This window comes from Rattus norvegicus, chromosome 5 (genome assembly GCF_021556685.1).
Source record: "Rattus norvegicus strain SHRSP/BbbUtx chromosome 5, alternate assembly SHRSP_T2T, whole genome shotgun sequence".
Taxonomy (NCBI): Eukaryota; Metazoa; Chordata; class Mammalia; order Rodentia; family Muridae; genus Rattus; species Rattus norvegicus.
This window is the reverse complement of record NC_141538.1, coordinates 40,679,791-40,706,646: the sequence shown is the minus strand read 5'-3', so window position 1 is coordinate 40,706,646 and position 26,856 is coordinate 40,679,791. Positions and strand designations below refer to the sequence as shown.

General features: G+C 42.9%; 1 protein-coding gene across 1 annotated transcript in view; it reads right to left on the bottom strand.

Moving 5' to 3' along the window:
• Faxc (failed axon connections homolog, metaxin like GST domain containing) overlaps positions 1–25,804 on the bottom strand; it is a 60,379-nt gene extending 34,575 nt beyond the window's left edge. The window contains 3 exon segments of the mRNA NM_001271065.1: positions 7,445–7,641; positions 20,242–20,377; positions 25,357–25,804. Of these exon segments, the coding sequence (NP_001257994.1) occupies positions 7,445–7,641; positions 20,242–20,377; positions 25,357–25,622 (599 nt within the window). The 5' untranslated portion in view covers positions 25,623–25,804.
• Positions 25,805–26,856: the final 1,052 nt, after the last annotated feature.

The window sequence follows — 26,856 nt, the reverse complement described above, 5'->3', positions numbered from 1 at the left end:
CCAAACAACTCTCATGTAGGCCAAAGGTCAGCAACTTGCTCCATGCAACTTAGTCTCATGAACGCTGCAGCATTCAACACTATTAGCCTCTCTTGGAACTTGCCTTTTGCTTACAATGGCTGTTTTCCCTCCCACCTTTCCCATGTTCTGAAAGAATTTTATCTGTTTTTCTTCTAGTTTCCTACCTTCTAAATCTATGGTCATAAGGTGACCTCGTTCATACCCAGGAGTTCAAAGTAACTCCCAAATCTATACCTAACCCAGAACTCCATCCTGAGACCCATGAGTCCCAAATGGGAGAGCTTCAGGGAATGCAAAGTACATTGCCAATATTGGATTGATTTTTGCTTGTATCGCCTCACAGGCCGACCCCCAAAAGTCATTTTTCAGGAACCCAGGAGACTTTCTTCATGGTTTCCACCCAGGTGTGCCAAACCTACGCTTGCAGGCCATGTGAATGCCAGGATGGCTATAACATATTTGTAGATTACATAGTATGGCAATGTCAGAAACCCAGGACCCTCACCGTATTCTGGCCCTTCCCAGTCTCCATCTCTCAGTATGGCCTCATATAAACTGTATGTTAGCTGTGAGGAAGGGCATGATCCTCCATTTCCAATTATAGACTGGACGTCCATGTCCCCAAATGTCTTGTACTGAAACCAGGTGGTATTATGAAGCAAGTCCTTCAGTGTACTTAAGTCATGAGGACAGAGCCCTTAAGGGTAAGATTGCTGCCCTTATAAAACTGACCCCATAGAGTTTCTGTATCCTTTCTGTTATGTGACCTTACTGTATGATGATAGCTATCTGTGAACCAGAAAACAGGACCTCATTAAACAATGAGTCTGCTAAAACCTTGGCCTTGGGTTTACTAGTTTCCCTGTCTAGTGAGATATAAACTTCTAAACTGCCCAGACTGCTATTCAGTTACAGGAGCCTGAACGGGCTAAGACACTCCCCAAACACCTCTTTCTTGGTTTCATGTGTTTGCAGGCACTGCTGTCTACCTGAACATCCTAATTGGCCTTAGAATTAGCTCCTTCACCTGCCACTCCAGTTGTCTCTATCACACTACACTTCCTCTGGGACCCTTGCCTTCATCTCTCTGGTAGGTGCTTACTGCCTTCCCTCAGCCTCAAACTCTTCCCCAACAATGGCAAAGCTTAAGGAAGGATTCTCATAAAGGCTCTCCAGCCTGAGAGCCACGTAAGGGCAGGGTCATGGTGTCTGTTCACTAGTTGGCATTCGCTTCACTTGCTAAGAGGGACTTGATGATTGAATGGAAACCAGCTTTATACTGAGTCAGTGCTGGCTGTGTGATGTTTCTAAGGGACAGCATGTACTTAGAAAACAGCACAGAAAAACCCAGGACAACTAAATACCTAACTCAACAATAAAAAAGACTTCCAGGGGAATCACTATCCCTGAACTCAAGCAGTACTACAGAGCAATAGTGATGTAAACTGTAAGGTATTGGTACAGAGATAGACAGATAGACCAGTGGAATAGAATTGAAGACCCAGAAATGAACCTATGGTGACACCTATGGTCACTTGATTTTTGACAAAGGAGCCAAAACCATCCAATGGAAAAAAGATAGCATTTTCAGCAAATGGTGCTGGTTCAACTGGAGGGCAACATGTAGAAGAATGCAGATCGATCCATGCTTATCACCCTATACAAAGCTTAAGTCCAAGTGGATCAAGGACCTCCACATCAAACCAGATACACTCAAACTAATACAAGAAAAAGTGGGGAAGCATCTCGAACACATGGGCACTGGAGAAAATTTCCGGAACAAAACACCAATGGCTTATGCTCTAAGATCAAGAATCGACAAATAGGATCTCATAAAACTGCAAAGCTTCTGTAAGGCAAAGGACACTGTGGTTAGGACAAAACGGCAACCAACAGATTGGGAAAAGATCTTTACCAATCCTACAACAGATAGAGGCCTTATATCCAAAATATACAAAGAACTCAAGAAGTTAGACCGCAGGGAAACAAATAACCCTATTAAAAAATGGGGTTCAGAGCTAAACAAAGAATTCACAGCTGAGGAATGCCGAATGGCTGAGAAACACCTAAAGAAATGTTCAACATCTTTAGTCATAAGGGAAATGCAAATCAAAACAACCCTGAGATTTCACCTCACACCAGTCAGAATGGCTAAGATCAAAAACTCAGGTGACAGCAGATGCTGGCGAGGATGCGGTGAAAGAGGAACACTCCTCCATTGTTGGTGGGATTTGCAGACTGGTAAAACCATTCTGGAAATCAGTCTGGAGGTTCCTCAGAAAATTGGACATTGAACTGCCTGAGGATCCAGCTATACCTCTCTTGGGCATATACCCAAAAGATGCCCCAACATATAAAAAAGACACGTGCTCCACTATGTTCATCGCAGCCTTATTTATAATAGCCAGAAGCTGGAAAGAACCCAGATGCCCTTCAACAGAAGAATGGATACAGAAAATGTGGTACATCTACACAATGGAATATTACTCAGCTATCAAAAACAATGACTTTATGAAATTCATAGGCAAATGGATGGAACTGGAAAATATCATCCTGAGTGAGGTAACCCAATCACAGAAAAACGCACATGGTATGCACTCATTGATAAGTGGATATTAGCCCAAATGCTTGAATTACCCTAGATGCACAGAACACATGAAACTCAAGGATGACCAAAATGCGAATGCTTCACTCCTTCTTTAAAAGGAGAACAAGAATACCCTTGGGAGGGAATAGGGAGGCAAAGTTTAGAACAGAGACAGAAGAAACACCCATTCAGAGCTTGCCCCACATGTGGCCCATACATATACAGCCACCAAACTAGATAAGATGGATGAAGCAAAGAAGTGCAGGCTGACAGGAATCAGATGTAGATCTCTCCTAAGAGACATCGAATGCCAGCAGCAAACCACTGAACTGAGAATGGGACCCCCGTTGAAGGAATCAGAGAAAGAACTGAAAGAGTTTGAAGGGGCTTGAGACCCCATATGAACAACAATGCCAAGCAACCAGAGCTTCCAGGGACTAAGCCACTACCTAAAGACTATACATGGACTGACCCTGGACTCTGACCTCATAGGTAGCAATGAATAGCCTAGTAAGAGCACCAGTGGAAGGGGAAGCCCTGGGTCCTGCCAAGACTGAACCCCCAGTGAACTAGATTGTTGGGGGGAGGGCGGTAATGGGGGGAAGATGGGGAGGGGAACACCCATAAAGAAGGGGAGGGGGAGGGATTAGGGGGATGTTGGCCCAGAAACCGGGAAAGGGAATAACAATTGAAATGTAAATAAGAAATACCCAAGTTAATAAAGATGGAGGAAAAAAATAAAAAAAAAAAAAAGAAAAGAAAACTGCAGAGAAGGATCCATGGAGGAGGATGAAGGAAGGCCACTCATGTCTTAAGCAGTTCACGGCCCCTTTATCTTCACTGGGAAGAAGCCCAGTGCACAGGGAGTCATGAATTATTAAGTGGTGTCAGCGGGAAGGGCCAACTGGGAAAACAGACTAGGATAAGCAATTAAAGTGATTTATCATGTGACAATCTATTTCAGAAAGTTCAAATATCCGTTTTCTTGTCACAACTAATGTGTCTAATCTCTCCTACATAAATTGGGCCAAAGATTTAAAGATTTAAAGCCTGTGCTAACACTTCTAAAGGAAACCTAGAAAATAGGCAAAAGGCCAAGCATCGTGGCCCATGGCTGTAATCCCAGCACCCAGGAAACAGGCAGAGGGAGGTGAGTTTACATACCTCACAGGACTACAGAACAGGATCCTGTCTCAAGTAGAGACAGCTGGTCTTGGGTTTAGTTTGGTTTTAATACTGAATCAAACCCAATACCTTATGCCTGCTAAGTTAGGCACTCAACCTCTGAGCTGTATATCTCCAGTCCCTTATTGCTGACGTTTTGATGAAAATATTTTTCACCATAACCTAACATGAAGTCAGGCCCAAGGCATAAACAAAACTGTTGAGCCTCAGAACAGGGCCTCCCAAGTCAGAAGAACACCTTTCACTGACAAGCATGGTGGCTCACCTGTTAGTTCCAGCACTCAGAAGGCAGAGCTGTGTGGGTCTCTATGAGTTCCCAGCTAGTCAAGATTACACAGTGAGACCCTATCTCAAAAACCACCTCTTTCTACACAAGGCTTTACCCTTGTTGTCTTTATTGATTCTACTTTAAAGGGGTAGGAACTTATGATGTACTTCTTCAACTATCATCAAATTTCACAAACCTTCCAAACAGGAACTCCCCCTACAGCTAAGACTGGATAAAGAAGGAAAACCGTGGAATGGTTCTGTAATGTAATCAGCCATCACAGTCAGGTTGTCACATGGCTTTTACACATCTGGTAAGCCATCTAAGGAAAGTTCCCCATCTCCCTCAGACACTAAAACTACATCAAAAGCCAGGTTCAGGTGGGGATAGGTTTCCATGCTGCTGTGCTTACCTAGCACACAAGGTCTCCAAGTTCAAATGCCAGCACTCAGAAAGATGAAGCTTAAAAGTATAAATTATGTGCAACCTAGAAGCAGATTTGTGTGGGAAATGTTGAGTGTTGCACTTATTCTATAGTGTTAAAATCTGAGGTTTTCACTGATGGCCATGGGAGGGCAGTATGCACCACTGAAGAAACAACGTCGTTAGAAAATCAATTTCATTTTGGTAATTTGATTCTGTGTCTGAGAAATCCAGTTTCCAAGCATTAGATCTAACTTAAGCACTCGGAACAAAACAAAGAAGATAAGGAAAAAAAACAGACTTCTTCATCTTCAATAATAGCTCTTATAATGCACATGGGATATAATTATATAGATTTCAAATGCAAGAAAAACCACTTTACAGCTGAGTGCGCTTATCTGAGTGGACATAAAACAAAGCTTCGAAATTATGTTATGTTCAATGGTAATGACAGCATCCTATCACCTCTGTCTCACAGAAAACTGTACCCAAGCAGTTTTAAAGTTTCAGGCCAAAATGAAATGTACCTGAAAAACCTCAGATCCACAGATAAATGCGTTAAACACTGAGGGTTGACACGCCTCCGCTCCTTCCTGCGTAAGTACCATCACAACCTCAGAGCTCGATGCTTGTTAGCATGTAAGAGAATCTCATAGACAACTCCCATACATTGAGGTCAGTCCGCTCTCTGGGACTGGAAGAACAGAAGGATAGGAGAATGTCACTGCCTTGGACATTTCCTTTTGAGAGTGGGGATATAAATCTCCTGGTGGGTGTTGGGGAGTCTTAGCCAGAGGGCAGAAAAGAAACAGAACAAGGGATTGTTTTCCCTTTGGTACTAGAGATGAAAATGTATCTCAAAACGCCTCCCTTTTTTTTCTAATAGAAAGTGAGTTAGAGGAAACAAAGAGGGTATGTACACCCCAAATGCAGTAAGTTTTTGGAAGTTCATGATCTTCCCCCTGCTCCCTCTCACATCCACAGCCTACCATACCTCCCTATTAGCTGAGGGTTAGTGAAGACAGGGGCAGAAAAGAGTTGTCTGTGAGTTTCTACCAGGAGGTAAAGTTATAGAAAATGATTCAGGTCCCTGACCAAAAGGCCTAATATCTGAGAACTGGGTATTTCACCGAATCCAAACATTTATATTTTACATATATATCTATATGTGTATGTACATGTATTTCTGAGCTAGTACAAAACTGTAAGAGATACAGCCACAATATGAGTGGAAAACATAAGTTCTGCAGCTTTCTAGAAAGCTGACATTTAGCTGTCCACATCCTTGTGACAGGCACCCCATCTCTCAAAGGGGGTAGAGTGAACACAATCAAAGGTGGCCTGAGAGTCAGGGGCACAGGACAGCTTTTTCATTTCCCTCTGCTGCTTCAGAGCTGTGTCTGAAAACTGGCAAATGAATGAGATGGATCCTTTGCACAGCCTTTCCCAGAAGCCAAGTGAGCCAGACAGTCACACGGCCTAGTGTCCACTGTGACAAAGCAGAGGCCTGGCATCTCCATCAGCGTTTCATGGAAAGGACCAGGCTCCTTCAAACACTGAGTCTGCTCTCTCACACACTGACCGCTCTACACTCTCCAACAAGGCATGTCCTTGGGCAGCCCTCCATCTCCATAGTGAGGTAAGGAGAGGAGTGGAGTGCTGGTGAGTCGCAAGACAGAGTACAAGAGACAAGCATAGGAACAGAGACAAAGAAACACCCAGTTTGCTACTTAGAAAGAGGGTGGAGGATGAAGCAGTGAGTCAGGGAGGAAGGATCACACGGTAAATCCCATGAGAAGATGGCCTCCATTAAGTGATCAGTAAAAGCTCCTGGATCAGCAACTGACCAAGAAACAGCAATGCCAATAAAGTGGGACTAAGAATTTCTAATTAAGTATTTGAGACAAAGTAAAGTCAGCAACTAATCGGAAGAAACTTCCTGTCAATTCTAGGAGCATAGAGAGGGGGTAAGATGTGCTGGACAATAGCCAAAGACAGGAAAGCCCACAAAACATATAGGTTTGCAAAGCAAGACTAAGCAGATGTGATCAACTCAAATGTAGCAACTTGTTACCACCAAAACAAAACAGAACAACTGGTCAACCCAACTATGTACCGCTTCAAACTTGGGGACTGTGAACTAGAAATGCAGCAACCTGGGCAGAATATTATCTAAGGAAAGGTGACATCATCTCACAAATGTCTAACTTATTCTACAGAGGAATTATATCTCTACTTAGCCTTTCATGTCTTCCTCTGGTGTCTCATGCACTTTCCTTTTTTTGTTTTTTTTTGTTTTTTTTTTGTTTTTTTTGTTTTTGTTTTTGTTTTTTGAGACAGGGTTTCTCTGTGTAGCCCTAGCTGTCCTGGAACTCGATCTGTAGACCAGATTTGCCTCAAACTCAGAGATCTAAGTCCCTCTGCCTCCTGAGTGTGGAATTAAGGGTGTATGCCAGTACTGCCCAGCATCTGATTCACATTTATTCAGCAGTTTGTGCTGATAAGTCCCAAAAATTGATATATGTCCCTCACTAAAATCCAGGAAATTGCAACACATAGGCTGTAAAAATTGTTCATGTTTATGTGGTTGGGAAAAGATCAAAGGAAGATTATGTTATTATAAATAAAATCCAAGTTTCAGTGTGCATAATAGTTTTACTGAAATGACGTCTGCTTGCAAACTGCCAGGTTTATTGGTATAGTTGTGTGATTGTGACTGTGACAGACAGACTCTCTAGTGTTACCTGTGGAGTCCTTACCTAGATTCTTAGAGACAACAAGCAGAACTATGGCCCTAAATCAAAGGGCTTTGTTTTGTTTTTGTCATTTGTTTTTTGATAAAACCTTTGAGAAAGGTGATAAACTTAACAGACAACTTTTGAGACCATGAGTAAACTTGGGCTGGCTGGGCAGTGCCTGTGGGGTGGGGGTGGGGTGGGGGAGACACAGCAAGGACTCACCAGTAAAAGTGCTCTTCCACCATCTTGGTCACAGCTCTTGAGACAGCTCTTTCATGGGGGCCAAGGTTTTTGTTTAAGTTCACTCCAAGTTTCTCTTCCAGAAAGTCGATTATGAATTCTGTGCCAGACACTTTTTCATTATTATATTCAATCCAAGGCATTTTCCCTTGAGCAGAGAGTTTTCCACCAAAATAGTTCTAAATAGAGCATTTTGAAAAAGAGAGAGAGAGAGAGAGAGAGAGAGAGAGAGCAATGTGTATAAACTTCACTGATTAACAGAAACAACCATTCCAACCCCAGTGCTCAAATGAACTCAGCACACTGACTCTTTAAGATCATTACTCTAAAAGGGGGGGGCCTTTTACTGAACATTAAAGTATTAATTTGTGCCCATAGGTTCTGTCATGGCCTCAAATTCTATCTAAACTAGGAAAGGAAGGGGAACTGTGAGTCAAGGAGTGGGAGAAGAAAGGGGTAAGCTTGAAGTGGACAAGTGTAGCTACAGTGTGTAAAACTAGCCACAAAGAGGAAAAAAAACTGAAAATAAACCACAAAGAAGATTGCACCAATTTATTAACCAAAGAACTCTTTTGAAATCCAGTATGTTGCATCTGAATGCTTATTTTCACTACAGAGCAAGTAAGAGGTCCCCTAAATTATCTATCATAGTGAGGTTAAAAACAAAGAATACACAACAGACTCAACTGCAGTGTCTCCTAAAGGAAATTAATTCAGCAGGTTCCTGGGTTTCAGCCCAGAGTTAATGGCTAGTCCTAGTGGTAGTGGGCAGAACCTGTTCAGACAAGCTCTATTTTGATCTATAAGCACAGTAGAAGTATCTCAGAAGATATCAGAAAGAAGGTGTACAGATCAAGTTATACAATTGAAAATTACAATAATTGTTCTCCAATGTGCAAAAAGACAGGGACCACATGAATGGAGGGATTCTGGAAAATTCTGTCCTCAATCACTTTTCTCAATAAATATAATCATTTAAATCTCAAAATTAATTGTTAGAATGGTATCCACTGACTTGCAGACCACACACCAAATCACACTAAATCAATCTGATTGTCAAAAACTCTTCCTTATACTTTATACAAACACTGTTGAATAATGCAAATGATGGCCCCTCAGAGGCCAACTGATACTCAAAACCATGGTGGGGTTGTTAAATGGCCAACCACTTTAAAACGATCTAACACTGTCTTAAGTTAAACGTACACCACTCTCTTCTTTTTAAAAATGCATTTTATTATTTTATGTATATAAGTGTTTGCCTCCAATGTATATCTGTACCATGGGCCAGTCTGGTGCCAGTGGAGCCAGAGGGGTCATTAGATCCCCTGGAACTAGAAATACAGTGGTAAGCCATCCTGTGGTGTGAGGAACTGAACCAGGATCCTCTAAAAGAGCCGCCTTCTATTAACTAATGTCTCTCCAGCCCCTACAACTTTCTTCATTTGTTCTTTTTTTTTTTTTTAAAGGATTTACTTATTATTTATATGAGCACACTGCAGCTATCTTCAGACACACCAAAAGAGGGCATCAGATTCCATTATAGATGGTTGTAAGTCACTATGCAGTTGCTGGGAATTGGACTCAGGACCTCTGGAAGAACAGTCAGTGCTCTCAACCACTGAGCCATCTCTCCAGCCCCTCAACCTTCTTCTAATAAAGCCATTTCACTCCTAAGTATTTACCCAAGAGTAAGAAAGCATACAGCCATGCAAAGACATGTAAACAAAAGTCTGGGCTGGAGAGGTGGCTATGTGGTTAATAGCATATAGTGCTCTTCCAGAGGACCTGAGTTCGGTTCTGTCTGGCCATATATGGTTGGAGGATACCTCAGTCAGTAAAGTGCTTGCTTTTCAAGAGTGGAAACCGAAATTCAAACCACAGTCTCTACACTAAAAGCCAGAAGTGAAACAGGCATCTGTAATCTCATCAGTAGGGGAGTAGAGACAGGCAGAAGATTGGGACTTACTGGCCATCCAGCCTAGACAAAGTAATGAGCTTTGTGGTTGTGTGAACAATACTGTCCCCCCATGGGCTTCTGTCTTTGAATGCTTGGCCCCCAGTTTGAGAAAGAGTGGGCGATATGGCTTTGTTGGAGGAAGTCTGCCATTGGTGATAGGCTTTGAGGTTTCTAAAGCCTGCTAGACTCAGGTTCTCCCTCTCCCTCTCCCTCTCCCTCTCCCTCTCCCTCTCCCTCTCCCTCTCCCTCTCCCTCTCCCTCTCCCTCTCCCTCTCCCTCTCCCTCTCCCTCTCCCTCTCCCTCTCCCTCTCATTCTGTGTGTGTGTGTCTCTCTCTGTGTGTCTCCCCTCTCTGTGTCCCCCACTCTGTCCCTCTCTCCCTGCCCCTCCCTCTCTCTCTCTCTCTCCCCCCTCTCTCTGCCCCTCCCTCATTCCCCTCACCTCTTTCTCCTACCTAGGGATCAGAATGTAAAGCTCTCAGTTACTGCTCCAATACCATGTCTGACTGCTTCCTGCCAGAATGATTAAGAACTAACCCTCTGAAACCACAAGCAAGGTCCCAATATAAATGCTTTCTCTTATAAGTTGCCTCAGTCATAGTGTCTCTTCACAGCAGTAAAGCAGTAACTAAGACAAGCTCCAAGGTCAGTAAGAAACCATGCTCAAACATTAAGATAGAAAGCAATAAGATAAAGATTAAAAAATACCGACATCAGTCTATGGTCCCACATGCCACACACAGACAGAGGCACATGTGCTGAGCATGGGGCTGTGCACCTTTAATTCCAGCACTAGAAAGGCAGAAGCAGACAGATTTCTGTGAGTTTCAGGCCAGCACACATACAAAAGAAGTATACTGTAAATTCTTCCTTCCTTCCTTCCTTCCTTCCTTCCTTCCTTCCTTCCTTCCTTTCTTCCTTCCTTTCTTTCTTTCTTTCTTTCTCTCTTTCTTGACTTTCATCCATCCTTCCTTCCTTTCAAAAACTCTAGAAAATGTAATCTAATCTCTGGTGACAGTAGGTCTATCCAAGGTTGTTGAGGACAATGAAGTAAAAGCCAAAGAATTTCAAAGAGACTCATGAAAATCTCAGAAGAAAATTGATCCTTTCACTGTGTTTTGTTTTGAAACAGTCTTATATACTCCAGAGTAGCTTTGAATTTGCCACATAGTTAAGGCTAGCCTGGAACTCCTGATCTTTCTGCTTCTACCCCTAAGTGCTAGGATTACAGGTATGCACCACCACACTTGGCCGATACTTTTACTCTTGATTTTGACAATGGCTTCATAAGTACTTACCTGGTTAAAACAAACTTATACTTGAAACATGTGTAACTTGTTGCATGTCAATTTTAACTATAGGAAGTTGTGGGCTTTTTTTAATAGAAGAAAGTATTAGATAAAATTTGGAATATAACGATCCTCAACATCTTTAAGTGTTTCTCTAAAATAGAAGTCGGCAAAAATCTTCCTACAGAAAGCCAGGTAGTAAATACTCCAGACTATAAAGTCTCTACTAACAGCTCAACATTGCAGCAGAAGAGCTGGCATGGGTCACCACACAGGAATGAGTTTGACTGCTTCCAATAAAAAGTCAGGACACTGAGATCTGAACTTTATTATTATTTTTATTTTTGTCCAACTATTTAAAAATCTATAAATGCCTCTTCCTTCACAGGCCTGATAAGACAACCCCTGTTGCAAAGACTAGTCATTACCCACTTTCTTTGCTAGAGAAACAAAACTAAAACTAAAGCAGCATTCTGACCAAGAAAACACCTTTTTACAAAGGTATATTTTAAACAGAAGACTCTAGAAGAGCACAAATCAACTCTCCCTAGTAATCCCAAAACTTAAAGAATTTCAGAAATGAAACAAAAACTCCTGGATCTTTTGTTGGTAGGGATAATCTTGGGTACTGTGTGGAAGCATTACCTGTCAATAAAAATCTGATGGCCAATAAGCTGAGGCAGGATTAAAAGGTGGGACATCTGGCAGGGAGAGAGGAACTCTGGGACAGAGTCAGCCAGCGTCAGAGATTTCCCCCACTGGACTCTGGGGAAGTCAGTCAGAAACTGAGGAGGTAACTAGCTATGTGGCAGACATAGAATAGTATAAACGGGTTAAATAAGTTACGAGCTAATAGGAACAAGCTTTTCTTATGGCCTAGGCATTTTTAAAATAAATAATAGGCCTACAAGTTGTTATTTGGGAAGTGGGGCCTGGGTGGAAAAGCATGAAGTTTCATTTGGTTTCTTTAGGGGCAGGCACAGGGATTAACACCCACATGAAGAGGACAAGAGCACAACAGCCACCTGGACATAATAGGACCACTACTCTCACAGCACATCACAGCTGTGGTTGCCTGCACAGAATCTGTATGAGATAAGCCAGTCAATGACAGCATGGTTAGAGAAAAGGCTGGTGTGAGGAGCTATTGACAGGGGATGGCTGCTAGGAGAGGAAAAAGAATCTTCCTTATGCATGTCGATCCCAGACCAATCAGTAAATGGGGCCCCTACAAATTGAATTCAGTCAGTTATTTAAAAAAAACCATAAAGAGGAAAGGGGGTGGAAAAGTAGATTCAGGGTTAAGTTAGAGGAAAAAAGTGACTGTAAATGTGATGTAAATACAGTGTATGCATATATGAAATTCTCAAAGACCTAATAAAAATTATTGTATTAAAAAATCATTGAAGTTGGGATTGAAGATATGGTCCCATGGTTAAGAATATTGGCTGCTCTTCCAGAGGACCTGGGTTCAATCTTAGCTCTCATATGACTTTACCACTTTAACTACAGTCCCAGAGGATCTAATGTCCTTTTCTGACCTCTGCAAGCACTAGGCACACGCACACATTTGGTCCACAGACATACATACAAAAAATACATGGCAAAACACTCATACACTAAAGAACTAGATAGATACATATTTTGTAAGTCATTCAACCTGTTTCTACATAAATCACACCCAGATTTGTATGTCTCTGTATGGTGTGCACTAGAGTATGCCCTGCTTCTGAGATCTCAGTGAGATCACAGGCACATGGTGACAAGGTAGGCATCCATTCATGCCCACAAGCTAGGCTGAGCTTCAGGGTCCTGGACTTCTCAAAATGGTCTCACCTTTCCAGAGGGTCAAAAGCAGAGCGTGAAGAAGGTAAATGCCACTTACCACTGTCTTCATTAGACTGGTCTCTGTTCAGAGAGTCTTGATACTTAATCTCATTGCTTATTATCAAATGAAAGTAGGCCAAGCCTCAAAAAAAAAATTAATGAAACCAGATTGCCTATGCACAGTTTAGAAAAAAAGGAACTTCCTCTTGTCGAACCTTTATCCTTATACTGTTATACAGAAAGCAACCTACACAATCATACATGGGTGCTACTTAGACATTATCTTTAATGTTAGTTAAAAGAAATGTCACACCTCTCTAAAAGTTACTAGTGCACCTGACATTTGTGTCATTTGTATTCTAGAGATGTAAAATCACAACTACCCCTGTTGCCAATTTCTCTTGCTACACTGGAGTCCTCCTATCATGTCCCTTTTAGATTCATTGCTTCACATGTAATCTAACTTCAACAATGCCACCAGAAGGAATTCTACAGTGCAAATGAGTACAAATATTCTGCCTCAAAATCAAGTGCTAACTAAGCATAGTAGCATATGCTTATATCCCTGCATGCTAGAGGCTGAGGCAGCATGTACAACATAGTTGAGTTCAAGGCTAGTCTGGGCTATGTATTAGACCTTGTCTAAAAAAATAATACAATTTAAAATGCTTACCATGAAAATAAGAAGACCAGAGTTTAGTTGTTTAGAGCCCATGTAAATGCTAGGTGAATATGATGGCTTACCTGTAATTCAACCCTAGAGATGAGACACAGGATCCCAAAGCAAACTGGTGAGACTAACCAAGTCAGCAAGCTCTGGATTTGACTGAGATACCCTGGCTTAGTGAATAATGTGGAAGAGCAATCAAGGAACATTCTCATTATTAACCTAGGGCCTCCAGCACACACATTTCAATGTGCATACATATGGATGTGCAAACCAGACAAACAAAACAAAACAAACAAACAAAAGATTTATTTTTAGTATAGAATAGAGTTTATTCAGGGCATAGGGAGGGGAGTTAAGAGGGTAGTAGGGGCAGAAAAAAACAGAGAGAGAGAGAGAAGAGTAGAAAAGAGGAGTAGAGGAGTAGAATAGAGGCCAGCCATAGAAGTGGGGAGAAAGGGGGAGAGAGAGAGAGGGGAGGAGAGGAATGGGAGAGAAGGGACAAAGGGAGAAGAGGGTAGGAGAGCAAGAGACCGTCAAAACAAAATTTAAAAGCTGAGGTTATAACTCAGCGGTAGATCACTTGTCTCATACACATAGAACATTGGTTGATCTAGTACCTTCCTCTTGCAAAAAAAAAAAAAAATTGCAACAATTACCTAGACTCATAGCATCCAGCTGATGCCACCTGCCGAGCATAGTGACACATGACTTTAATCCCAACACTCAGGAGGCAGAGGCAGGCAGATCTCTATGAGTTCAAGGCCAGCCTGGACTACATAGTGAGTTCCAGGACATCCAGAGCTGCAAAGTGAGACCTTTACCTAAGAAAATACAAAACAAATAGGGGTTGGGGATTTAGCTCAGTGGTAGAGCGCTTGCCTAGGAAGCGCAAGGCCCTGGGTTTGGTCCCCAGCTCCGAAAAAAAAAAAAGAACCCAAAAAAAAAAAAAAAAAAGAAAAGAAAATACAAAACAAACTACAGAAATAAAAACTATAGGTCAATTCTGGATATGATAACTCAAGCATGTTTTCATAATCAATATTTGCTTTGTAGCTAAAATTAGAGACAATTATAATTTACTTAGGTATGACCAGATCTAAGGAAAAACCTTTGGGTATCATCATCGCCATTTTAAGATAACGACTTTTAAAGCCTAAGTGAGATTTCAAAGTCTTGGAGCTCTGACTTACTATACTGACCTCTAAATTTTCAGCTCAATTGCTTTTAACTATGTAACAAAATGAATCCTCACTGTACTCCAGACCACCAGCACCTCCCACCGGCTACATTTGAAACAACTTGGCTCTCTTTTGTAAACCGTAACACTTGGAGAAAAGCCCATGTATCTAATGTATATTGTAATTTTGTAGAAAAACTGTTCACATTGGGGGGGGGCAGGTTAAAGCATGTTAAAGCATTGTAAATGAAGTGTCTTGATTTTTGCACAGTACTTTCGAATGGTGTGTGAAAAATATCTTTCTAAAAGCATATTAAAAGAGAGCGAAAGCAAAGGAGGTGAAATAATAACCATAAGTGAACTTGTGGGGAGCACTAGGGTGCTCTTTATATTAGTCATACAGGTTGTCCATAGAAAACAGAAAATCAAGCCAGAGAGCTGAAACGCAAGATGAGCAAATAAGCAGAACACAGGAAGTGGAGGCTGAGCACCACGGAGGGGCTCTGGCCCTTTCCCAGCACAAAGCCTGGAGAGGAAAGCCAGTACCCTGAGAGGAGATCTGAAAAGAAAGTGTGGACCTCTGATGAGTACAACACAAAAGAAAGGACTACCATGCTGAGTACAGGCAGCACCTGGCAAAAATACTGGGTCAGCCCAAATGCTTCTAGTTAGCATAATGAATATCCTCCCACAGACAAAGGGAGAGATTAGGAAAATTGACTAAGGAGACACACTTTTCAGTAAAAGATAAGGGGGCCAAGTGGTGGCAGCACGCTGGGAGGCAGAGGCAGGGGGATCTCTTTGAGTCTGAGGCCAGCCTGGTCTACAGAATGAGTTCCAGGACAGCCAAGGTTACACTGAGAAACCCTGGAGAGAGAGGGGGGAGAGGAGGGAGATGGGGAGGGGAGGGGAGGAAGAGAGAGGAGAGGAGGGGATGGGGGAGGGGAGGGGAGGGGAAAAAAGTCAACCTTAGTCAACAGCTAGCCAGGAATGGTAACATACACCTAGAATGGTGGTAAGAGGAATGGCCAACCAAGGCTACACAGGAAAGAGTCTAAAGAAGAAAGAACACAATCGATGAAAACACCACAAGGGGCTGGAGGGATGGCTCAACAGTTAAAAGCATGCAGCTTTTCAGAGAACCCAAGTTTGATTCCCACCACCCACATCCAGCAGATCACAACTACCTGTGATCCAGCCTCCAAGGAATCAGGTACCTATGGCCTCCACAAGCTCCTGGACTCACATGTGCACAGCCCTAGATACACAGGCACACAGAATTAAAAATTAAAAAAAATAAAAACAAAAACCCAGCAACATAATGGTTGCAAGAACAGAATACAGCATTGGATGCTCAGCAAAAGGAAAGTTCCATGAGGCAGCAGAGAATTACAGGACAGCAGAGAGTCAAGAGAGAGAAAAGCAGAAGGACAAACATCTAGACAACAGGGAACAGGCACGGAGAAAATCAAACAATTATTAAAGGAAATATTTTTAAAATATTAACGATTAGTTCCCCCAGAATAAAAAATTTTAAAAAGCTCATAGTCACCTCAGTCCGGTCCAAGTGGTGCTCACCAGGACAACAAATGAGAGCAAACACTCCCTGGAACATTTAGCACTTGGAACCCTGAATATAAACTGGTGCAGCCAACCTGCAGAATGAAGGTTTCTCAAAAAAGCTAACGTGTGAGCCCCTATACCACTTCTGGATGCACAGCTGAAGGAATCTAAGTCAACAGTTAGTGCGGCCCTGTTCCCAACAGCCCAGTGACGAGACCAGCCTAAGTGTCCGGCAATCCGTGAATGATTAAAGAAACGTGCTGTGTATACACAGAGGGGTTTTACCGGGCCATAAAGAATGAAATTATGTCACTTACTGGGAAATGGATTGAACTGGAAGTCACTCTGGTAAATGAGACACAGCAGACTCGGGAAGAACAGGCTCACATTTTCTTTCATATGCAAACACTAAGATTTAAATTTAGACACATGCATGCATTTCTGTGTCCCACAAAAACTAAAAGGAGAGCCTGAGTGTTGGGGAAAGAGAGAGTAATGGAATTCATGTGACCTGAATACTGGGAGAGACTATTTGGGGTGAAGAATTGAACCAGCAATAGAGTCGGGGAGCAGGGGAGGAGAGGGTCAAATTAGGCAAAGTATAATGACACATATGTAAAAGTAATATGTAAAAGTATAATGACACACACATATGTAAGGAAATGTGACACTCACAACCAAACAGACCACTATCCAAACAACAACAAAACCAAAGTCAAACTTTTCTGTTTCTAAACCATGCACCTTTGTGAGGTTAGATTTTCCTCATAGATTGCAGACATCAACAAACATTGAATATAAATTGGACATGAGCCTAAAGCATTGACCTTATAAGCTAGAATAGAGCAGATTTATAAAGATGCAAAAAAGTTCCTTTTTTCAGTAAATGTTTCTGTGTTTGAAAATGTATTGTTCTAAGAATTGGTATTTATGCTAATGCTTATTGGGTTTATTGTCTCTAAAGAGTTAAAAGCCTCAATTATTTTTAATAAAAGAAAACATGCTGTAATCAAATCCAATGCTTTTTACGTTGACTTTAGAAATTTATAAAAAGAAAAGACACATAAAAACTCAAAAGAAGGGCTGGAGAGATGGCTCAGCGGTTAAGAGCACTGACTGCTCTTCCAGAGGTCCTGAGTTCAAATCCCAGCAACTACATGGTGGCTCACAACCAATGCCCTCTTCTGGTGTGTCTGAAGATAGCTACAGTGTACTTATGTATAATAAATAAATAAATATTAAAAAAAAACTCAAAAGAATTTAAAAAGAACCAGAGGGGCTGGTGAGGTAGCTTAGCAAACAAAAATACCTGCCACCAAGCCCGATGACCTAAGTTTCATCCCCAGGATGCACATAGTAGAAGGAGAAAACTGATTAGTCTACATGTGTGGCCTTCACATGTGTGCCATGGTATGCAGACGTATTATGTGCATGTGCGTGAGCACACACAATAAATAAAAAGCTGAAAAAGTACAGGGTACAGATATATAAGAGAGATAGGTGATAGATAGATAGATAGATAGATAGATAGATAGATAGATAGATAGATAGATAGGAAATGCACCATAGAGTATTAAGATTAAAAACCAATTCTAAAAAAAGTCAGAGAAAAAAGCAATGAGATTAAGTTAAGTTTCTCAGTAGCTGCCAGCAGTTGAGAGGCAAAGGCAGGAGGACCAAGTTCAAGGACTCACTCTAGCTACTGGATACAAACTGAGTTCATGGCCAGCTTACCCTACAGAGCAAGTTCCAGGCCAGCCTGGACTACATAGTGAGACTGTCTTTAAAAACCACCAACAACAACAACAACAAAATTCTCAGTAGCAACATCAGAGTAAAAAAGACATTGGGGTAATAGTTTCAAAACACTAAATGTAAAGAATTTTGGAAGAAAACTTTTGAAATGTGAAACTGGGGGTGGGGGGAGCTGTTTCAGAATTCCAAGCCATGGAGACTTACCAGGAAAATATTCATCAAGAAATAATGCACCAAAGTCAGGTGTTGTGGTGTATGCCTTTAAACTCAGCATTCAAAAGGCATGGAGGAGGGGCAGATCTCTGAGATTTCAAGGCTAGCCTGGTATATTATAGCAAGTTCCAGGCCAGCCAGGGCTACATAGTAAGGCCCTGTCTCAAGGAAGGAAGGAAGGGAGGAAAAGAGAGAGGGAGAGAAATTACCCAAATGAAAAGATAGCCTGTGTAGGATACGCATAGGTAAATAGGTAACTGGATGTAAAATATTTTTTATATAAATTTACCAAATGTAAGAATGCTATTTCCAGAATGCAAAGCTAGTAAGACTCTTGGATCCAATACAAACAATGCAATATCTATGAGAAGCAAATGTATAAAAGATAAAGAGATAGAGAAAGATATCCCAACTGAATAAGAACCAAGGGAGGGCTGAATCCACCTCACTATGTGACAAGTCCAATTTTAAATCATCACAAGGGACAATAATTGGAGCTGTACTTTGAACACTAAAACACTTTGAAATGCAATCTTCTGTAGTATAAGTACCTAATAATAAAACCTCAAATATACAAACAGTATAAAAGTGTGAACCAAACAACAAAAAGAGACCAATCAATGAAGACTTGACTGCTTTTACCCTTTGGGAAGCAAAGGCAAACCATTTTTAAAACGCAAAAGTGCAGCTCTAAAAGACACAGCAAACATGTTCAAGCAAGTAAACAGATAAACAGATGCATACTGATAAGATTTAATTAATTATTTTCCACTATTAGAAAAGAAAAATAAGTGCCAGGAGGTGGTGGCGGGTGCCTTTAGTCCTGGCTCTTGAGAGGCAGGGGTAGGCTGATCCCAGAGGGAATCGGATCTCTGTGAGTTGGAAGACAGAGCTCACTCTAAGGCCAGAGTGAGTTCCTGGATAGCCAGTGCTACACAGAGAAACCCTGCCTGCACTGAACGAAAAACTTACACATTTGGATAAAGTCTCAGTAAACTGAAGGACTGGCATCAGAGACTATTTTCTCTGACCATAACCTAAAAAATTATAGAAATGGAGCTTCAGTAAACTTCCACCCAGCTAGAATTTGTTTAAAAGGGAAGCATAAGGGAAAAGTTAAGCTACATAGAGTAATGACAAGAACAGCAATAATGCAGCCATGTGTGAGCCATCTCCAGGGTTACTGAGGGGAAAACGGACGTCTTCAAGTACATTCTTTTGTTTATTCTTTCTATGAAATGGTGTTTATTTAAATTATCCATTTCTAAACATCACTAATTAGCCATAATTAAGATTCTCACATATTTTCTTTTTTCACAGGGTGAAAATACTTGCAAATTATTTATTACATATGAATGTGTATGTATATGCATGTATGTATGGGTATGTGCATTTCTTTTTCCTTCTTTTTTCTTGAATTTCTTCTTATAATATTTTTTATTTATTTACTTTATATGTCTGGTTTTTGCTTGTCTTGGTGCCTAAAGTCAGAAGAAGACATGGAATTCCCTGTAACTAAAGTCACACATGACCATGAACTACCAGGTAGGTGTTGGAACCGAACCAGGGTCCTGCAGGAGTCACGAATGCTCTTAATCACCAACCCATCTCTCCAATATCTTTTAATTGATTCTTTTTTTTTTTAAAGATTTATTCATTTATTATATATGAGTACACTGTCACTGTCTTCAGACACACCAGAAGAGGGCATCAGATCTCTTTACAGATGGTCGTGAGAGCCACCATGTGGTTGCTGGGATTTGAACTCAGGACCTCTGGAAGAGCAGTTGGGTGCTCTTAACCGCTGAGCCATCTCTCCAGCCCTTAATTGATTCTTTAATGCTGAAATGAACAGGTACTTCCTTGATAGCCACTTGAGCAAAACATAAGGAAGTTAAAGTCTATTCAAAGGCCAGAGCTGTAGTTGGGTGGGAAGCCCTTGTCTGGTACACATGAGGCAAAGCTTCAGGCCCTAGAACTGCCAATCTAGTGTGCCCTCTAACCCCACACTCACGGAGGCCAAAATGACAAATGAAAACCTAAAAGTCCCACCAGGCAGTCACACACTTACATTTCTCACCAGCTGCTCCATAAGCCTATCCAAATCTCCCACCAAAGAACACATTAAAAGAAATACTGAGTCCTTCATTAAAACTGATGTAAAAAGACGTTAATAGACCCTGGAATCACATGCCTGTCTTACTGAGGACTCGGCACTGTTACCTTCAGACCCTGCCTACTCTGATATTCACTTTTGTGACATCAACTACCCCTCCCTCTAGGTGATATCAATGGCATAAGAGTAAAACACATTTGCAAACAGGTACCTGATAGGGAAGGTCGGCCATTCTTAAGTAAGTTTCCATTTTCAAACAGAAAGGAGACAAGCTGGGGACACCATTGTTAGGTCTTGCAAACTGATGCAAAATAATGGCGTCTTTGGAGTCGAGCTCTTGCTGCTTCCTGTCAGAAATAAAGAACAGCCTGTATGTTAGTTTTCTGTTTCCTTAGTTCTCAAGAGGACCCTGAAGTGTGTGTGATAGATCTTACCTCGTCCGGGGTTTAGAGACCAGAAGCATATCGGACATGCAGGAGGATCTTACAAACTCTGAAATGACTGTAACTTGGTGGCTCTGGGAAGTAATTACAAATCAACTAGCTTTTATTATGTGGAGCCCAAGGGCGAGAGGGGTATTTGGGGGACAGGCATTTTGCATTTACCATGTATTCCACCTGACTGTGCATGTTCCCGGGCATTGTTTTATTTAATCTCCAAAGCAACCTTATAAAGTAGATATATTCCATATATTTTATGGATTGCAAATGCTAGAAGGTGAGAATGGTACTCCAGGCCTCTAATCCTGGCTCTAGGAGGCAGATACAGAGGATCACAAGTTCATGGTCTACCTGGGCTACAGAGAATCCTGGGTACAGAGATGGTCACATTGATAGTACTCTGCAGAACCTGGGCAGTGCCTCCATTAGACAATCCCTTGAACCAGACCCTTCTCCATAAGATGAGGAGACAACAGAATGGGCAGGCTGCACCATGACCCACATCTCCAGGAACTCTGATACTAAAAATCCCGCTTCCTTTTCTAGATGGACAATCACAAGGATTTAATAAAAAAAAGTATCTGTGAACATTTAGTAAGCTATCAAGCATTAAAAGTTGGCAAGAATTTATTCTTACACAACAAGATATGGTCTTGTACAATTACAATCTCACCCAATCTGGCTTACACACCCCTCAGGGACCTATTACAGTTTCCACCGTTTTGTGTGCCTAGCATTTCCCAGTCAGATAAACTACATTCTCAAGGCTTGCCCACGCCCCCCCACCAAGCTTCCCCTCTCCAAATCCCAGTTTAGTTCTACACCTACTTCTGGCCAAGAAGAAATGGCTTGTGACCATCCCCACATGGTGCTCACTAGCTTCAGCATCTCCATAACAAGTTCTTTTGGGGTTTACCAACTGAGAGCCTACTCCATTTAAATTGCTCAGAGTGACTCATTCTAAATCACAAGCCAAAAGATTAAAAGCATTCACTACAAAACCAAGGTTGTCTGTACTATGAAATGTGTGGGAGATCAGATATTAAAATCCAGGACCCACTTTTTGACTCTATTAGTAGACAATACGAACTCTACACTTCACAACTGACTTTGCCCAGGACAATAATTCACACCACAAAGTGATGTTTTCGTATAAATCAGAGAGGCAAAGGTTTAAGAACTAAAAGGAGGTAAATAGGAAATCCTCTGTCCTTCTGGCCCGAAGAGTCAAGTTCTAAAGACTAATTTAGGCCCCATCACAGTCACAAAGATGCTACTTATGTGCCAGCATGTGCCAGCATGTGCCAGTGACGCCACAGACACGGCCTGTATTAGCCTACTTGATCCCATTCTAAAGCGGGCATTGCTCGAGTTTAAATTTGGGATGCTGTACTAATGTTTTGTAGTAGATGGGAAACTTCAAAGTCAGAAAGTAACTTGCCCGAGGAACACCAATTTAGGACCAAGTCTGTCAGGCCAAGAATGGCAGCAGATTTCAACTATTCAGAAGGCTTGGGCAAGAAAAATTGCAAGTTTAAGAGCAGCCTAGGGGCTGGGGATTTAGCTCAGTGGTAGAGCGCTTACCTAGGAAGCGCAAGGCCCTGGGTTCGGTCCCCAGCTCCGAAAAAAAGAACCAAAAAAAAAAAAAAAAGAGCAGCCTAGGCAATTCAGTTAGACCATGTCAAAAATAAATGCCAAAAAAATGAGTGAAAAATGAGGATATAACTCTATGGTAAGGTACTTGGCTTCCGTGGGTGAAGCATTGGGATCAATCCCTAGTACAATCCATTTATATAATATATAATGTGTGTGTGTGTGTGTGTGTGTGTGTGTGTACATCAAAAGGCTGAATCAAATTTGAACCCGAACAACCTGTCTCCATAGGCCACCTTCTACATGTCAGAACCCTCTCCTTAGTTTAAGGTCACAGGATGAATTGTTTCCTGTGCAACTTTATCATAAAACAGCCTTAGAAGGAGATTGGAATAACAACACCTGCAGAGGCCAGCTGGCTAACCTAATAGTAGACTCACTAGCCCCTGGCCCTGCTCTAAAGACACCAGAGATGATCATGCCTCTACAACAGGCAATGAGTCAGTCGTGGTGATCAGATAGGGACCCTTTAGCTCGAGAGCACAAAGTGCAAATGCACCCCAGGTAATGAAGTCATTACTTAGTCATTCGGTTTACAACCAAATTTCCAGATGCTGAGTGAATTTAATATAGATGCCAAGCCATCTCCACTCTGGGAAGACAAAGGATGAAGACAACAATTATTTTAAAATAGAACAGTGGAAAAATACAAATACCAAAAATATATCGCAAATAAAAAAAAACATGCATCACCAAAAAAACAAAAATACATTCATTGGTTATGCTCATTAATTAGACTTCTTAATTAACCTTATAACTTTATTTTCTGAGACAAAGCCATAGATTAAGGCTACTCTGGGCAACAGAAAGTCCAGGCGGAGTAGGGGAGAGTTGACGGTTGCCAATAAACTCAGACAGTGGGGGTCACTTTATAATACATTTTCCTCCTACACACGTCACATTTTGATTTTGCCTAACTGTACAGAAGCTTAGATTTCTCAGCAAGTAAAAGTCTTCCTCTCTTGTACCCTTTGAAGCCTGTCTTCACTGCTCCTGTCTGCTCCGTAGATCTCTGGACGCTGGCAGAAAGTTGAGTCTTGACCACAGGCCTCACTTCCCAGGAAATGCCCCTGTTCCCAGGTCCTTCCTTTTCCCCTAACAGAGTCCCTCAAAGTGAGCACTTTCTCCCAAGCAGCCAGGCTCCACACTGTTACCTCAGTGTTATCCTGTTACTGTGTGATCACCAGCAGGTTACCTAACCCCTCCCACTCCACAGTGGGAGCTGTTAAAGATACATACAATCATGCGCGCGTGCGCGCGCGCACACACACACACACACACACAGAGAGAGAGAGAGACAGACAGACAGACAGATAGACAGACAGACAGAAGAGACAGAGAACTACTAAGTTCCCAAAAATCCAGCTGCCTTCTTTCAGTTTGTATTATAATAGGGGTTTATCAATTCATTTGTCAAGAAACAAAAGTTAAACAACATGGGTCTTAAAACCCCTTGATCCATGTCAGGATCCAGAGCTGGGGCTTGTGGTCACCACAATGGGGTAGGGGCTTGTGGTCACCACAGTGGGGAAGGAACTAGTCTAGGGCTTCTGGTCACCACAATGGGGAAGGAGTTAGCCTGGGACTTGTGGCCACCACAATGGAGAAGGAGCTAGCCTGGGCAGAGGGCTCAAGAATATATAGGGTCCAAAGCTTCCAGGGTGTGGTCTATTCCAAAGGGAGCGCCCAAGGCCCCATTATTTCTGCAAGGTCATCGAAGCCACATTTTGGATTCAGCCATATGAAGCCTTCATTCTCCATCAACTGGAGAAATGCTGGGAAGCTGCATAGTACAGGGACAGTCTTCATAGGCTTTGGACTGAAATACAACTGAGAAACAACAGGCTACTGTTTAAAAAAAAACACTGCACAGATGTGGGGTGTCTTTATATGGACTGAAACCTGACTTGAAAATAGAGTCCTAAAGACTGGAGCCAAGGGGGAGTAATCTTGATGATATCTCACGTTAAAACTTTGTGTTTGGCTCAACTAAATTCAAGACGCTGTGCTCAATGAGATGCTCTGAAGTTAAAATAAACTTCTCAGTCTTCCATTATTGTGGGTAAATAATATGAGAGCCAACACATTTTCTCAGGTCCAAATGATTCCTTATCCTTTCAGAACCAACGAATAGTGTGAATTCAGTGGGGCTATCATAGTGTCCTCCTGGACCCCCAAAGTCCATTAGAGGTCACCAGCCACTTTATAACTTCTAGAACCATGCCCCCCTCTTTTACCCTACCCCCGGAAAATATGGTACAAATACACCCTTGCTCCTTTGAAAATACTGGCCAGAAGAGAAATTCTGAGCTACTGAAAAGTGCTCTGCCTCCAACAATCTCCAGAGACTGGGGCCCCAAATGCATGGAAATTTTAACCCAAAATTGACGCACCGGCTAGCCAAAGACTTGGTACCCTGTAATATCTACCACCTACTGCACTGAAAACCTATGGGACTAGCAATACCAACAGCAGGGGCCTCCATTTATTGTAATGTTCAAGTCAGCCCTGAACACATTCTGCGGCAGGCGGCCATGAAACTGTTTACAGCCCAGGGAGACTCCCTGTTAGGTCAAGTGCCCCATGTGCTAGTGCTGCCCTCAGATCTCCTACTGCTCTCACGGTTGCATTTAAGCCTGAAGGTGCTCACAGTTCCACACCAGATAAGCAGGTAAGCAGGTTAAGGCTGCATTCAAAACTGAACAGGTTTGCACAAAGCTTCTTCAACTGCAGTCTCTTAATAATGTTGACATTTACCGAGAGGAATAAGAGAGAACTAACCTTTTAAGTAAAGATGAGGCTAATAGCTGATGTTCCAGCATTATTACCTATAAACCAATTAGGCGTTTATAAAAGTGTGTCTTAGTATTTCTACAGAGCTTTCGTCTATTGGTACAAATGCATTGATTGCAGTTAGAATCTTCCTATGGGCTTTAGCGGATTGTTTTGATCCATAACACTAGTGACTCACAGCACTTTGCTTTTAGCATGGAAATGATGGAAGGCAAATGCTATCTTTCCCCTCCCAATTCAATTCACCCATCAATTCTAAATGGTCTCTCACAAGTGGCCAGGTGGCCATGAAACGCCTTAGGGGGTTGAGGATGAGTGAGGACACTTGGACCTTTGAGCTGCGGGACCTAGGGGCTGGCTCCGGAACCCCCTTCAAGCCAGCCCTACCCAGGCTAGCTGCCCCGGTCAGCGCCCGCTTCGGGGCCCTCTCTCTGGCTCACCTAATGACCAGGAGTTCGTGGAGCAGATACGCAGCCGCGGCCAGCAAAGCTCCCCCGGTCAAATAAAGGGTTTTCTTCCACCAGGGATCCGAGCCCAGCCCTGCCATGATCCCACCGTAATCCTGCAAAGGGAAAGCGATGATGTCCCCATAAAAGGAGAAGGGCTCCTCGGACCCGGCCCACCAGCCGAAGAAGGAGATGCTCTGGTTCCAGCTCAGGTCCACCACGCACGGCCTGGACGAGGCAAAGCCAACCCCCCAGTGCATGCTGCGCGGCTGGCTCCGGGCGCCCCTCCCAGGGCCCGCGCCGCCCGCATGGGAAGGGGCCGGCGCCCGGGCAGGCGGGCTCAACGGTGCGCAGGGGGCGCAGGCGGAGGCGGTAGTGGAAGGGCGCCGGTGGCGAGCGGAGAGCCGGGCTGACGGGGCCCTGAGGCCCGGCGAGGCAGCGGCGGCCGCCGGCCTCCCTGGCCGAGGCCTCTCGCAGGCGTTCTTTGTGTCGGTGCGTGGAAAAGGCCACGTGATGTCATTGCTCCCCAGGGCCGGGCAACAGAGGCGGGATAAAGTCACCTACCCCGCGCCCTGCCCCCCGCCCAGCATCCCCGCGGTGCGCTGCTTCCACTCGGCCGCAGCTGCGGGGCTGGGCGCCGGGGATCCGGGCGGTGCGGGAGGCTGCGATTACTGCGGCTGAGCCAAGCCCAGAGCCGCCGCCCTCGATCCCACCCTCTCCCGCCTGCAGGCGCCTTGCAGGACACCGGACTCACCTGCCCTAAGCCACCAACTGGAAACGTTGGGCCAGGGCAGATTAAGGTCGGGAGTGTGTCTGCTCTGGTTGCTTTAAAGCGCCCAGGTAAGCACAAGCACCTAGGTCCTGGGCAGGGTACTAATGAAGTGCTGTCTGCCTTGATAAATAACAGCAGAAAGTACTCTTTGTGAGAAATCATTCCCTCCTCAGAAATCGTTATCAAGAATATCACTGAATATCACGTTTGGTGGGTCTCCCTCCCTTTGGGTGCAGAAAATTTGTAAAAGAAGCAACTGTGTTTTCAGTGGCTTGCCCACCCTGGATAAGCCTGAAGAGATTGATTGGGGATTGGATTTAGGGCCTTATACACGCCAGGCAAGCTCTCTACCAGCAAGGAATGTTCTGGGTCCTTTAAATCCTTAACCGTAGAGAACAAGACCATGTTTTCTAGCCAGAGCATGGGCAACTTCAGTTTAGAAGAAATAAAAGATACTGAAGACATAAGATTTGTCACAACAAAAATTCAAGTATGAATATAAGAAAATATCCATCCCCCAAGACAGTAGAGTCTGAGGGGCTGATGAAAGGGGCTCCCATTTCCTGGACTTCACCCTCTTAGAATAAACAGGTGGTACAGTGATGCTAGAAATAAAACAAGGGCTTCTTTGCCACCATAGATAGATGGAGAGGCCCTCGACAAGTTGACAAGAATTTCAGGGGTCCCTACCTCCATCCCAGAGGGAGTTATTGACCTTTCAG